This window comes from Cololabis saira, chromosome 5 (genome assembly GCF_033807715.1).
Source record: "Cololabis saira isolate AMF1-May2022 chromosome 5, fColSai1.1, whole genome shotgun sequence".
Taxonomy (NCBI): domain Eukaryota; kingdom Metazoa; phylum Chordata; class Actinopteri; order Beloniformes; family Belonidae; genus Cololabis; species Cololabis saira.
The window spans coordinates 36,943,688-36,959,279 of record NC_084591.1 but is presented as its reverse complement, the minus strand read 5'-3'; the positions used below and the strand labels follow the sequence as shown (position 1 = coordinate 36,959,279).

The 15,592-nt window shown below is 39.2% G+C and overlaps 1 protein-coding gene across 1 annotated transcript; it reads left to right on the top strand.

Annotated features, from left to right (window-relative positions):
- Positions 1-6,051: 6,051 nt before the first annotated feature.
- On the top strand, positions 6,052-9,301 carry lysmd4 (LysM, putative peptidoglycan-binding, domain containing 4). Its single transcript, XM_061722649.1, has 3 exons — positions 6,052-6,137; positions 6,934-7,196; positions 7,299-9,301. The coding sequence occupies exons 2-3, from the start codon at positions 6,948-6,950 to the stop codon at positions 7,851-7,853; spliced, it is 804 nt and encodes a 267-aa protein (XP_061578633.1). The 5' UTR covers positions 6,052-6,137; positions 6,934-6,947; the 3' UTR covers positions 7,854-9,301.
- The last annotated feature ends 6,291 nt before the right edge of the window (positions 9,302-15,592 follow it).

Genomic DNA, 15,592 nt, shown 5'->3' with positions numbered 1-15,592 from the left:
AAATGTTACGATGAAGAGCAACTGTTTGAAAATGTTGTTTAGATGTACTGTACCAACACTAAACTTTACATCTTTAAGTTGTACTTAAATGTACTTGATTTATGCATATTTTTCCTGCAATGCCGTGCATGTTAAAAATAAACTTTTTTTCTACTCCAAGTATGTTCTAATTATTTTTTATGTTTACTTAAAACTCATTCCAAATTCAAATTAATTATGAAATAATTGTACTTTCTGTGTACTATTGAAGTGTATTTTAATGAAGTACATCTAGTATACTTCCTGCGCACATAATTAGTGTACTCACAGTGTACTATTTTCGATGTGCTAACAATGTACTTAGTATACTAATGATATATCATTAGTGCTACTTAAGACATACTAAAGTACAACTTAGTGTACTTATCTGTACTATTTTGAGACACCATTAAGATGAAATATAATATACTTAAGTACAACTTTTTAATTTTTATTAATTTTTTTTTTTTAATATATTTAAAATGCAATGGCAACACATTATGATTAAATTAGAAATACATTTCCAGTATATTCTAAATGTATTAATAGTAATCTGAAAAGTGGATTAAAGTATACTTTAAATCGAATTAAAGAACATTTTAAATAAGTACAGTATTAGTAGAGAAAATTGTACTTAAGTATGTTTAAGTTGATCTTAATGGTGTCTCAAAATAGTACAGTCAAGTACACTAAGTTGTATTTAAGTATGTCTTAAGTAGCACTAATGATATATCATTAGTATACTAAGTACGTTTTTAGTACTCGAAAATAACACACTTTGAGTACAATAATTATGTGCTTATGAAGTATACTAAGTGTGCTTAAATTTATTATGCTAAAGTATACTTTTTTTTCGCCTGGGAAGTGGTATCATTTCTCTGCTTTAGGACTTTCTCTTGGTTGGACATGCCTTCCCCAGAGAAGCATCCAGTCGGTATCCAGCAGGATGCCTGAACCACCTCAACCTCCTTTCAAAATCGTTGCTGGTTATTGCATGTCCCATGCAAAAAAAAAGAATTTAAAGAACTTCTAAGTAATCCACTAAATGACTAGAAATATGGAGCTTTTAGGAGATTTTGTCTGTGGGAAAGTGATAAAAAATAGAAACAAAACAACATAAATGGAAAAGTCTTGATTGCATTTCTCTTCTTATGATTGTTTTTTTGTTGTGTTTTGTTTTTACTGGATGCTTAATGGTTTTTGCCTCTTCATATTGATTGTAATTAAGAAGTCAGGTTACCATTGGTGGGGATCTGAGATGGTGCGTTGGTGTGTCTCTCCATCATCAGAGACTGCCCGACAAATTTTCAGGAACTCACCGCATTGAACCAGATACGCCAACGCTGCCCCAACAAGTTGCGCGGTCGGGTCCGGTGTGGACTTGATGCTCACTCCCAGCCAACATTTGTGTACTGGGCCCATCTGGAGGTTATGCTGGTTCCATATCAGAGCTATAGACCAGTTTCCACTGAGCGGTTCGGTCCGGGCCGGTACAGTTCAGAAGGTTTACAATGCTCCCACTGCAAGTCGTCACTGGGCATGCAGGGTTTAGACCAAATACCCAGCATGGCGTCATACTAGTGTGACGACCTACGAACGTGACGCTACAAGCAACAAAAATGGAAATGCTTGGCTTTTGGCTCTTTGTATGTAACCATACTGGACCCTTTTCCTATGGACCTACAACTGAAGGGGCCCCAGAAATGGTGCGGTTTGGTTGGGTTGTATGGCACCCTTTTATAATGGAAACACACAAAATAGCGTACCCGACCGCAACGGCCCAGACCGAACAGCTCTTAAGTGAGCTGTCCGCTAGGGTTTGCTTATGAGTTTGGGACGAGCAGGATAACACACTCATTCTTGGCCCATACCCATCCATCACCATGTACCCAAGCACAACCGCTGCAGGCTTTTAAGAAAGGGCCAACATGAAACACATGAACAAATCCACCCCTCATTTTTCAGCCTGTTGATATCATGGAAGGGCTCCACACACAAATAATGGCTGGGATGGGAATGCTCTCGGCAGGAAATGAAGTTTAGCCCAATCAATGTCCCCTCGAGTTCAAATCTCCTCTTTCATCGCCACCGTCACTGTGTGAGCAAACACAACAAATGGAACGCAGCAACAATCTCAGCTCCTTCTGGGTTTATCTCATTTCTCTAAATAGCTTTTCATGCCTTCTTAATGTTTATGTTGATTTTACATGGAAACTGGCACAAACGACTCTGTCAGCGGAGTCCTTTGATGTGATGTGGGCTGAGAGGACAGAGGAGGAGACTGGCCTTAACACACTTCCTCCCTCCGAGGTTTTACACTGGGCCCTGTAAATGGAAATCAGCCTAACATCGTTCAATTATGTTTAAACAGTATTAACACCTGCATTTAGGAATTTGGCTTGCTGTGGTTGCAAATCCCAATCCACAGTAGATGGCACCCGAGACCATATCCTACAAGCTCCTTACTTGGCTTTTACTTTGGCGAGAAACAACAATTTTAACACAATTTCACATTCAACAAACAACTTCAGTGCACCCCCCCTGTGATCACGTTATGGTAGAAAAGCAGTAAACACAGATTTCGGTGTGTTTGAGGAACAAATGTGGAATTTCCAGTTTGCCAACCCCTGCACAAGAACATGTTTCAACTTATAAAACAAACAAAAAGTTCTTCAGTGATAGGTGGACGATATTCTGATATATCTATATCCACAGTGCAAAATAAAATGTATTGATCAAAGGAATCTGGATGATTTTTCTTTGCATAGAGGGCAATGAATAAGCCTTATCTGGACACACATAATCTCTTTTCCCTCAGTCGGTACCACATCAAGAATGATCACTCACTAACAGCTGATACAACCATATAGGCATGGGATAACTGACAATTCCGATTTTACTCTGCACAAAAATGCCCCCCATGTTGAGCTCCATCACAGTCATTATCAACTTATCTGAGCTCAAAGGCATCAGTGATGGACCAACAAACAGTGGGAGTCTGTACTTTTGTCAGGGTCATTGAATTATTGGGGTATAACTGTTTTTGGAAAGGCCAGGACTAGTTCCAGTAACGGATGCACAAGACTGGACATTCGAAAATATCATATTTTCCTGGTATGCCCATGCAGCTTTCTTTTTTCTTTTTTTCAAACAATTCAAACCCACAAACCCAAGGCAGAAGGCGCAGACCCCCCAATTTCAAAATAAATAAATAAATACATAATGCAACAGTGAGGACCCCCTATTTTTGCAAGCTTTAAGAGGTATTGGCAGGAATAAAGGGACAAAACGAAACTTAAAACACTTCATTGTTTTAAATCAGGTATTTTCAGTAATAAAGATCATAACAGCTTTTTTTCCACTAATTTTCCATATTGTAAAAGTTTACAGTCAAAATTCCCCACTTCTTGGCTTTCTTTTCGCTCTTGGCTCAGGTTTCTTTTCACTAAGATTCATCTCCATTAAGCACAGAGGTGTATAAATTACAAATGTGTGTTCTTTGGGGAAAATACATGCAGTTTCAAAGTTTTAATACCATAAGTTATGGTTCCAAAGTCTCAGTCTAATTAACCTCCTTCAGCACACCCTTTGTGCAAAGTGACTTAATTACAGCAGTTTAAGATTGGTATAGTTTAAGTACCTTTTAGCGTTGCAGGGTGGTTGGCAGCGCTGCACCTTGCAGCTAAAGACACGGCGAACGGCTGCTCGGACCATATTAAGTTTACATTGAGCTTGCATTATTAAAGACAAACATGCAGGAAAGCCACAAAGAGCTGAATGCCGAGAATAAATCAGTCTTCTCATAAAACTAAGTGAGTGTGACGGCATAGTGTAAGTGTGGAGCTTGACTCAATAAGAACAAGCCTTTAGGCTCGTCCAGTTGGAACCACATGTCTGCATGTCACATGTGTGCCAACTATGTTAAGAGAAAACCTTTAGGCCAAATACAGCTCTGTAGTGTGAGATATTACTGAGCACAAAATACAATTATAGGAAACTATGATGTATTGCAACAGCTATAGTGATTTATTCTCTTAAAGGTCCCGTCCAGGGTGTACTTTTGACCAAAGACAACGATTGCATTGCCAGCCATGAGAAGCTTTGTGCAATGGTTAATGATGTTGGACTTAAATAGCACCAACAGTATCATGTTAGTATTAAAAGAAACCTGTGCCAATCAGTTTGCTGATGCAGGAAGCTCAAGATCAGTCTCACGTAAGTTCAGGATCAGAGTTTATGCTAAAAGCAGATGGATTTAAGAAGCTAGTTCTGTATTGCTGGATTCTCTTTGGGTTCGATGACTTACGGTTAGCTCAGTTAAGATAGCTGGGAATTTCTGTTTCCCAGCTTCTCGACTGGGTTTATTTTGATTCAAGTTTGGATAATTGGGAAACTTTCTGTCGTTTGGATACTGTTTTTATCCTTTTGTGACAGAAGGTATGGCTTTGTAGCCTTGACTAAAAAGACAAAATAGAAATAAGAAAGAACCGATGTATACCTGCATGCTGCTTTAAGGATGTGCTTTTTACTAGTTTAATGTCAGATTATAACCCCCCGCAAAAAAAAAAAGTTCCTCTCTACAACTTTCTATGTTGTCTTCAAATATATGTGGATATATAATAACTATATTGATTAAACTGCTTAATTTTGATTATGAATGGGTGTCTTCATATGAAAGACCTTTAGAGTCTCGTCCACAATTATGTTTGGAAATAAAGAAAAGACAATCAAAACTAGCTTTCTTGGGATTTGTTAAAGAGTATGGGAGTAATGTTGTGGTGACAGTGGATTCAGATTATGCTGGTCTTTAATGCTGATATGCTACTAACAAATCAATAGCTGGTGATTCCTAATAGAACATGTTATTGCTTGAAATAATGAATAAAAGTCCTCTGTGATAACATCCAGCCAGAAAATGATTGTTTTGAAGTTAGTAAATATCCAAAGCAATTATATTATACCTGTTAACAAGATAAGAGATTAGGGTAAAGGTAGTACGTTTTCTCCGAAAAACTTTATTTTACTCAGTTCAGCAGTTAAGAGACTTTTTTGAAAGATCATTATCCCCATCTAGCGGTCAAATGTGATACTACTATTACTATGACCATGAATATTCTTTGGAAAAGAAGAAACGACAATAAAATTCCTTTTTGTCAATGAATAAATATATTATTAAGGTCAGAAAAATAGGGTGGATAGGGTAGATGTTCTTTTCTTTAATTACCAGATGCAAATATCTTCTGTTGCAGTTGTCAGTTCAGATGCTTACTCTTGGCTCATTTGTAAGCTTACAATGGTTAGCTTTTCAAAGTTTCCTCAAGAAACAGTGCCGTTTCCAATCAGCTGGTAGCCATGGCCTGTTCAATATGACATAAAAAGAAACTTGCTCCCTCTTCTTCTCTGATGCACAGAGGAGTCGCATCTTTACCTCTGTTTCCTAGAATCAAGAGTCAGCTTCTTGTTTTGAATGACACTGAACATAACATAAAACATTGAAAAGATCTCGACTTTGAAGAAAATGGACTATAACATAGTTAGTTATTGCGATTGCCACTACAGCTGTTGTGAAAATAGTCAACAAATAATGAAGGCAGTGGATGATCTATTAGGGCCAAAGCTCTTATGTAATGTAGTAATGCATAATGATTAAGTAGCATTTTACCACAAGTATATCATATTAATCAGGCCAAAAATAGCTGGAAAGTAGACTTTGATGACTTTAGATTGACCGCCTACATCGGATTCAAATCAGAGGAGTTTCCATTGCAGGTTTTCCTTTTGCAATATTAAGCTTTTGCGCAGATCTTGGGACAATTGTAACTCGACTAGTAATTAGCAATTCATATTTTCAATGTTTTTTTCTGAAAATCAATCCCACACATTTTATCAACTATAAAGGTCACGAAAAAGGATTTTATAAGACTTCTGTCGTCTTTACTCTTCTTGTCAATAGCCGTGTGAACGGCAGGGGGCGCCCTCGTGTATTTGTATCAACTGAACATCCTGTTAATGGAGACGAAGAAGACGCCAGACACGGCAGCAGCTGACCGTATAAAGCCAGAGTGGGAGGACTGGTTTGGGAGACGGTGGCTTTTCTGTTATTATTACCAAAGCATAAGGTAATCATATCGAAACAGCACAGTCTGTACCCTTCTGGTCTCAAAGCGCATGATTAAACTGTATCCGCTGCTGAAAAAGAAACAGCTTTCTGTGACAAAGTTGAACACATGCTGAACGTCTTTAGCTGCTGAAGTCGCTGCTGCGTTCACGGACTCAACGTGAGCTCCGACAAACAACCTCTAATGTACCAAATGTCATGGCCAGGTTTTATAAATGTACCCAAATGAGCGGACTTTACGTGATAGATACAACGTAGCCTCTGCTTTTTAAAATGTGTAAATAAAAATGTAGCGAAATGAACTTGGGAACTGAAAATGTGTATTTTAACAACAATAACATTCGAGTCACCGCTGGCCGGGTGCTTTTTTGTTAAACGCTGGTGTTTAAGGTCGGAGTTTTAAGGTCTACCGAAAGACCGTGAAGTAACCGCGACAATGCACAGTCGGATACTTATTAAGAACTGAAATAATTTTGGGTTTAAATGATCGGGAACTTTAGAAAAACGCAAGCGCACTCACAGTAGTCTCTATAAATGTGTGGTCTTGCGCAATTTTCACGATTTACACACACACAACTATACAACATAAGTTTTGCAACTTGTTGCAAAACTTCATAACTCTTGCAGAGTTGCACATCAGCTCATATGCTCACTAATTACTCAGTTATCTTAATGGTATTTTGTCCTTTTACTATGCCACATTCTCTGTTGTCTGATCAAATAAAATTAAATAACAAATTTGTTTAAAGAATGTATGTTTGCAACCATGCATTATTGATGGGTATTTACATTTCCAGGTTGGTTTGTGATCATGTGGAGGGGGGAGCGTGACCCGCAGGCTTTCCAGGCCCCCGTGGATGTTCACGCCAGCGCTGATGGCCAGGTGTACACATTCAAGAGGACGCAGGATGAGTCGGCTGCAACCTCAGAAGATGAAGATCTCAGTGTGGTGGAGATGAGGCAGATGAAGCAGAGCAGCTCGGGGAATGTCCAGCTGCTGGAGCGGGAGGTTTTAGATGGCGATAATCTCAGCAAACTTGCACTTCAGTACGGCTGTAAGGTAAAGGCTTCTCAAACCGACTAAAGTCTTTGTGTGTGTGTGCGCGTTTTTGTTTTGTTCCTTAATAAAATCTGGTCATTACTTTACACTTTGTGTCAACAGGTGGCAGATATAAAGCGAGTAAACAACCTTATGCAGGAGCAAGATCTTTTTGGACTAAAGTCTATTAAAATACCAGTTCAGAAACACAGCTTTTTAACAGAGAGTTTCCCGGACATGCACGGTCGTCAAGAGGAAGTGCCACATCCATCTATCGCATCAGTGCGGCCCCTCAACAGAGGCCGATCCCAGACACGTCTGCAGGAGGCCACGGACTTTCTCATGGAGATGGAGAGTGATATTGACAAACTGATTCAGACCACTGATCAAGATGAGGATTTGTTGGATACCTCTGACAGAGTAGGAAGGTTTGGTTTGAGACGACGGCGCCTGATCGGCCACGGTGCAGACTGGGGGATCCAGTGGTGGAACGCTGTTGTAGCCATGCTCCTGATAGGTATTGTCCTGCCATTATTTTATGTCATTTATTTCAAAACTAAAGGTAATGGGGTAGTTCCACCAGCAGATGGTGCACTACAGTTCTCCACCTCGTCTTCAAACACCTCGGGAACAGGTCTCGGTACGAAAGGACTTGAGCAATTTGAAGAGCCAGGATAGAATAGATGTGAAAAGTCCAGAAACATCTTTGTGGTAGATTACAACCATGACAAAGCCAAATTAGCCTCTTTTTTTATTGCAGGTTGTATCTAGTCACAAGCAAAAAAATGTACACCCCTAATTATATCATAGCAGTACTTGTGGCATTATTGTGCCTGCTTGATGCTTCACTGTGAAAATGTTGGTGAGAACTAAAGTTCCTCAGGTGTTTATCGACGTCTCGAAGAGATGAAATAGTTAAACCTCTTTACAAATCCACATAAAGATGAAATTCAACATTGTTTGTCTGCATAGGGGAAAAAACCCCTGCACTGTGATCTTTCATTTTTTTGTGCGTGTTTGTTTCGTTTTGTAAGATTTGTACATCAGGTATAACTTTTTAAGGTTTTGTCAGGAAAAAATCTGAATGTTCAGTTAGCAAAACTGTACCTAATCATATTATATTTGAAATAGTTTTGAGCAGATTTGTGTCTGAGTTCATTGTTTAGGTACTTCCGTGCTCGTTTAAGAGCGCGAAAGTGCCACAAGTGTGACTTTATTGGAGCGAGTGGTGCACCGTTCTCGATTCCCTTTAAGGTACGGTAAGGCAGTCTACATGATTTCTGACCGAGAAGACTTTTTGTCACGTTCGCTGAATATCTCGCAGTCCATTAGCTGCCAATCTCATGAGTATACGGTTAAAAGAATAAAAGAAAATTCTCAGTCTTTATACACCACTTGGGAGAGCTCTTTTTTCTCGGGGAGTGGCAGCGGGAGAAGGTGGGAGGAGCTAGTGGTTTGTTTAAATATCAACAAATGACTTAGCCTACCTTTCATTTTCTTCATGTAGCAGCTTGCTAAGCTAAAAATACAATGTGCCACCTTAAGTGCCTTAACACCTTTGATGCCCGAGTTCACATCATGATTCATACCATTCTGATAGCTTTGAACCACCCCAGAATCAAAATAAAAAACAATAAAAATACTTTTATATCATGAAAAAAAATCTAAAACACTATTAATTAGATATATTTATTTCATATCAGGCATCAAGGGTTTTAAACCATAGCTTGATCTTACAAACTACCACAAACAAGGTAGATTTGTTTGATGTATTTTTGAATAAGAAACTGCAAAAGTTATTAACACCATTTTCCACATTGAATAAGTATATTTGTGAACAATTTTAGGGAAATGGGGAAGAATGTTGCTATTCAGCATGATCCAGTTTAAATGCAGATTATCAATTGTTACTGTCTTTATAAAGTATTATCTAACATGTTGCTGTGTCTTTGTCATCTTTTGGCCCTGATGTTTTTCATTCAATTATTTTAAATAAACAGTTTTATCTGTATTTTATCAGTATTTTATAACCAAAAAAGCATACCTCATGACCTTAACTCCAAAGTTAGATCAGTTTTGTTTAAATAGAAAAGAGGAAGAAGTCTGGGGTGATTCCGAGAGATGTGATGAGGGTTGTCTTTGGAGGGAACACAAAGGAGATCTGGGATCCAACGTACTAAAAGATAAGACAAAAAATAGTTTTTATGTCACAGGAACAAACCTAAATCTACATTTGCTGGTGAAATTAGGCAAAGGGAACAACTAGTGAACATTAGTCTTCTGTCTCTGCTGTGTATGTGTACATTTAACTCGTTCATATGCTGTTTATACCATCTGCTTTTCATAAACATGTAAATTCGATTCCATGTAAAGCCTCCTGAATATCTCTGTTTGATTCATTTGGATTACTGACATTAGGAAAAAAGTTTTTTTACTTTATATTTGCATTGTCGCAACCAGATTCTTTCTTTGTGCTATCCGATTTAATGACACGTACACCCACCACACACAGTGAATAATTTTACTATACGCAGTTTATGCCTCCACCACCCCTTTGTTTGTTTGTTTGTTTGCTTTATTTATTCATTTTGCAGACTGTTTCAAATGCGTAATCTCTGATTGGCACTAGATGGCACCCAAGCCCACTAATTTTGTTTGATAAAATCTTCAATTAAACATTTTAAGTGCCTCACCTTGTATAAGCTTAACATTAAATGTAGGGTATAAACAAAACTAAGGTGCGATCACAAAGAAGATGTGGCTCGTGAGTTCTGAGTTATCTTTCCAAAGTCCTCGTTCAGCCCCGTTGCACAATGAGACGTCTACTGAGGGCAAGAAAGATTGCAACCCAATCTGCAAAGATGCATAGATGACACCAAAAAAAAGAGAAAAGAACGAGAACTGATGTAGAAAAACAGGACCATGTTAAACCATTCGATAATTCATAAGTAGGGTTGAAGGAGAAACTCTCTGCCAGTGGTTTTACCTCGTTTGTGCTTCTGTTTCTGACAAAGTTAACAGACAGCAGTGTTTGCATTGACATACCTGGAGAATAAAGATGGGAAAGTGCTCGGTTCCTCAAAGACTGTCCCCGAGCAGCAAAACTAAAAGGATGGCACAGGGTCACCCAATCCGAGCCCCATGAGCTTTATGGAAAAGGACACGTTTGAACTGAATATTAACGGAGGAGAGGTTGTCTGCATCCCAAACACAAACTGGGACCTGCTGGAGGAGACGAGCCCGACACTGGGGTCATTTCACCCATTGTTCTTTTGAAAAGTCTGAGACTAAAGTGCTCCGTTGGGAAATTCTGGTGCATCAAGGTCTTTGAGATGCGACGAAGCTTGACTCTTAGAGGTTTTTAAATGTGAGCAGAAGAATTTTAAACTTTTATGCTGGATTTAAAAGGAAGCCAATGAAAAGATATGATCTCTGCGGCAGTATTTTGGATCTATATCTGTCCTTTGAGGACACATATTGAGGGTTCTGCTGTATTTAGTTATATATATATATATATATATATATATAAGTCATGCTTGACAGTTTGGTTTCATGTAGATCAGTGTGACAAGACTAGCCTGCTCGTCAAGCACAGAACTGTTCTGTCCCACAGTTTTGACAAACACATTGAAACTGGCCAAAGGTTATGAAGTTGTAGAGAAGATAGGCTTTGAAAAGATACGCTTTTAGCATTTTTGTCTGCTGCCTTCCAAACTCACAGACATAGCATGTAAGAAACTGATAATATGCACTTTAAAGAACATACATTTAAACGTCATCCTTGTATCACCTCCACAATTTTATATTTTAACAAAAGAATGAGTGTTGTTTTGGGAGAAATAAGCAAATCCACTCTCATTATTAGGATCTAAACAAAATTAGCACAACAAAACAAATAATTTTTGACTATTTTGCTAGTCTTAAGAATTCAAGTTAAGCGGTAGCTTAGCTCAGACTGCGATCAGATCTCAAGATTTGGGTCGATTGCTGTTCGTGTTTTGGTCGGCTCCGTGCCGGTTTCGTGTTTTGTTTGTGGTTTTTTGTTGCAGATTTCCAGTGCTTGACGTGTGTCTTCGTGTGTTCCTGCTTCCTGGATTGGCAGTGGATGTCGTCACCCCCCCCCCACCCCCCCCCCAAAAAAAAAAAAAAAAAAATCACTGGGTTTGTATGTGTATGCATATGTATGCGTATATATATGTATATATATTAAATATAGTAATAATGCACGTATTAAGAAAAATTCAAGTTAAGAAAATGTCTCTTACCCCGTTCGCAGAGAGAGTATAAGACACTTTTTACTACATTTAGGAATATTAGTCTTATTTCTAGAGGGGCTGTTTTTCCAGTGAATGACACCAGTTCTACAATTTGTACAAAACCGATAAACTCACACTTCATAATGAGCATTTTAGCTGCTGTAAGCAGTATAACTGGAAAGATAGGACCTTTTAACATAAAAGAAAAAACTAAAAAAACAATAAGATAATTTCTCATAACTCCTGAATATGCATGTGTAAGTCCCTCACCTCGGTACTGTACTGCAGCCAACGAGCAGGGGAGGGTGGGGGTGCGGTGGGGGGGGGGCAAGCTGCTGGGGCTGAAGAACAAAAGTCGGAGTTTGCTGTTCTGCTGCGTCTCATTATTCCTTGACCCGAGACCCTCGTTTCATAACGACAGCTCACGAACGCTGCTATGATCCAGCTCCAGGCCGCAGGGCGCTGGCCCCCTGCCATGTCCTAAACCCAGCCTGCTCCTACTGTTCATACTTTTCTTTCTCCTTTTCTTTTTCTTTTTTACATTTTTGAACAGAATTCTGTTTGTGGATTTAGAGTGAATATACACCAATCCAACATTAATATATTAGAGCACATGCTCTGAGCCTGGGTGGTTCTTTCTTTTTTTTGGGAGGGGGGGGGGGGGGGGGGGGGGGGCATGTCTTTGGAAAAAGTGCTTCTGAATCCAGGACATTTTTGGACCTTTTATAGCACTGAGGGTTGAGGTGGAGGGTACTTTCCCCTGAACAAAGCACACCCATCCATACAGTCCAGGAGGTGGGTAAAGAGAGTGAAAAGATTCATGGCCGACCCAAAGCTCTGCAGCTTTAAGAAGTTTGCACACTTGAGCAGTTGGCGGCGGGCCACTTGGCCAACATAAACACTCCTAATCCTTTTTCCAAGGAGCTTTCAACACTCATCTCTCTGGCACATCGGCCCCTGACTCACTCTCTCTGGCGTTCCCGCCTGTTTGAAGTGATGCAGGCTTGTCACCAGGAGGCACTGTGACACTAACAATGCACATTGCAGGGTTCACGCTGTTGATCATTATTCACTGCTAAGGTATGTGCCTTCCTTTGATTTTCCCATGAAGCGAAACAGGTCTCAGTTTTCACTCTTTCTTAGTAGAAACAGAGGCCTGAGTTCACGATGTCATGTCGACTTGAAACCCTTAGAAGAATGTGTTCTTGACAGCATCTCTGCATGGAATAAACAGGAAACTTTTGTCTGTTTTCTGGACATCAGCCCTCGAATTTTCTGTTGAAATCAGCTTTTACTTGAAGATGACGGCCATTTTTTCAGCTTTTCTCAAAGTCTACTGATATTTCAACCACAATAATATTCGTGGGCGGGAAGGGCTTCCCACTTGGGAGCCCCCCCAAAAAACAAACACAATAACCTAAAACGTGGTGCGAGGCAGGCGAAGGTCTATCCCCGTGGAGGCAGGGAGATCCAAGGTTTTGATTTCCAGCAGTCCCGGGGGGGATTTGGCGGGCACGAGGTAATTTGCAGTGAAATTTTCAGCACGGTTTGTTTTGCAGGTGGCTGAGAACGAAAGCAGGGCGTGGTGGGGAATGAGAGAAGCAATTTGGTGTTTGTGGCATGTGAACGTGCATATTGCTGCACAGCAGCTGCCAGCGTGTGCTGTGTTTCAGGCTGGACTGTTGGAGGGAGAGCAGCGCCAGATTAACAGACAACCCAAACCACAAGAGATGTAGGAGCAGGATTACAATGCAGTGCATTCTCACCTTCGTGATGGGGTTAGTTTATCGCTCTTAGACTGCAGTTACTAATAATTTCTTTGATAAGTCAATTTTCACTCTGTATATGAGAAAAGTATATCAGTTTGACACAGGAGGCAGAAAAATAGGGAGAAGAACTATTTCAAGCCACGAGAGAGGTCACATGGCAAGTCAACATGAGCGTGTATTTCACGGTTCCTGCCAAAACACATTTCAGTCTCACCGACTTGTGAGTGGATTCAATTTAAAAACTGTTCTTTTAAAACCTCCATCCAGAACTGCTCCGTGTAAATCTGAGCCAGATGGTACACTGTCACTCCAAGAACAAAATAAAACGTGTCAGGAACTGACTGAAGACTGTCCAGTTTGCTTTAATCTTTTATCTTACGTTTTAAAAAAATAGTCAATCTAAACTAAAACAAGACAGAAAAAACGCCACGAGAACTTTTGTTGTGTTTTTGGTTGAATGTAAATGCAGATGTATATTTCACACATGCTTACAATCATCTGGACTGACAACACAGCTGGCCGGGAGAACGTGATGTGCTGTCAGTTGCGTTCCTGCAGGAGTGGGCGGCTGTTTTCATTCCCCCCCCCCCACTGTGGAGGAGCCAGTTGTGCAGCACCTGTTTTAAATTCCTTCCAACTCTTCGGCGTCTGCGCGAGAGGGATACTTGTGGTCGAGCTGCACATGTGGACAATATGAAGACGGAGAATTTGCACAGTTTTTCACCACTAAAGGACGACAGTGATTAGTCTCTGACTGGCAGCGCTGTTTCTGGTGGATATTTTTATTTTTCTCTTTGGTGCCGGTCACAACTTTTCTCCTTTGATTTTGTATCTATAAGTTCCAAATAAACATAGATGTATTATACTTAATAACTTGAAGTACTTTGCTTTATCACTATTTCAATTTAATAAACTGAATGTGAGCGTGGTGACTTGAATGTGTGTTCCAGTTAGATCTTTCTCACTCTTTTTAATATTTTTATGGACGTCTCCCAATTTGATAGAAAAGCTTAAAATGTTGCGTTTCAAAGGACAGTTACATTTTCCTAATGTCATTTATTCCACATGGGTTAAGGAAGGCCTTCAATTTAGTTTCTGGAGGTGTTTTCAGCTGATTTCACAGCGAAAGTGTCACAGGATTCGTGATGCTCACGTGTCGTCTTGTACCCAAGTTTAGGAAATTATAAACAGTTTCCTACATTTAAACCATCATCAAGGGGCTCAGTTAGTGCTGGGCGGTATGACCAAAAATTTATATCACGGTATTTTTCAAAATTATATCGGTTTCACGGTATATCACGGTATTTTTTTTTTTCATGCACAACTGGGTGTTAACCACATTTTCTAATGATTTGGAAAGGAATTGCTGCAGTAAATTGGCTTAGAATGGCCTATTTTACTGTCAAATCAAATCAAATAAATTTGATTTAGGCATGCTTTTCAAATAAAAAAATCTTTTACAAAATTACAAGGTAGAAAATATTTATTGAACATAAAAAACTGAACATTTTTTAATTTCCCAGCATTATGTTGTTTTGGTTCCAGCTCCTGGTGAATGTTAGGTAAAAAGTAGCGCCGCGCGGCGTTCCCAACGTTGTGTACGCTACTGTACATACTCACCGGTATTACGGTATATGAAAAATTCATATCATAAGAAAAATAAACACCGGTATTCGGTGTGAACCGGTATACCGCCCAGCACTAAGCTCAGTTATACTACGCATTACTTTGCTGATGATGTCTGAATAAATCTGCTTTCAAACACTGTGTCTCAGCGGCCGTGACCGGCACTGCTGGGACACAAAATTGACTAAAATACCTCCATAAAAGTGTCAAAATAAATAAATAAATAAAAATATAACATTACAGGTGAGGTAATAGTTTAACAGTTGTGCTCATGTTGAAGTCAACTGGTAAACCTTCTCAATGTTCCAGAAGTGCGACTGTGCTTGACATCCAGGACAAAATGTTTTTCATGATTTCTTTTACACTTTGGAACCAGCTAACATTTCCACATCAGTCCATGTGTGCTTCCTCTGTGATACCGCCTGACATCTCTGAGTGGTTAGACCGCTGAAGGGGTGTAAGGAGGTAGATAATCCCTTCTTTTTACATGAATGTTCATAACAAATGCCTACATTTGACTTAAATGAAATTATTGGTGTTAAGAATGTCTGATAGATTTATTACAATTAACAAATTTGAATTTCTCTTTTTATGATTACTGATGATGTATTATGTAACTTCTTTTGTGATGATCAAAACTATGATACTAACGTACAGAAAATGTTACATATTTATACAAATTGTAACTATAATCTATTAAAAAGAGAAAGATAAAAATGTACTAGGAGACATCACATCACTGCTTAACTAAAAGAGAGTAAGACTG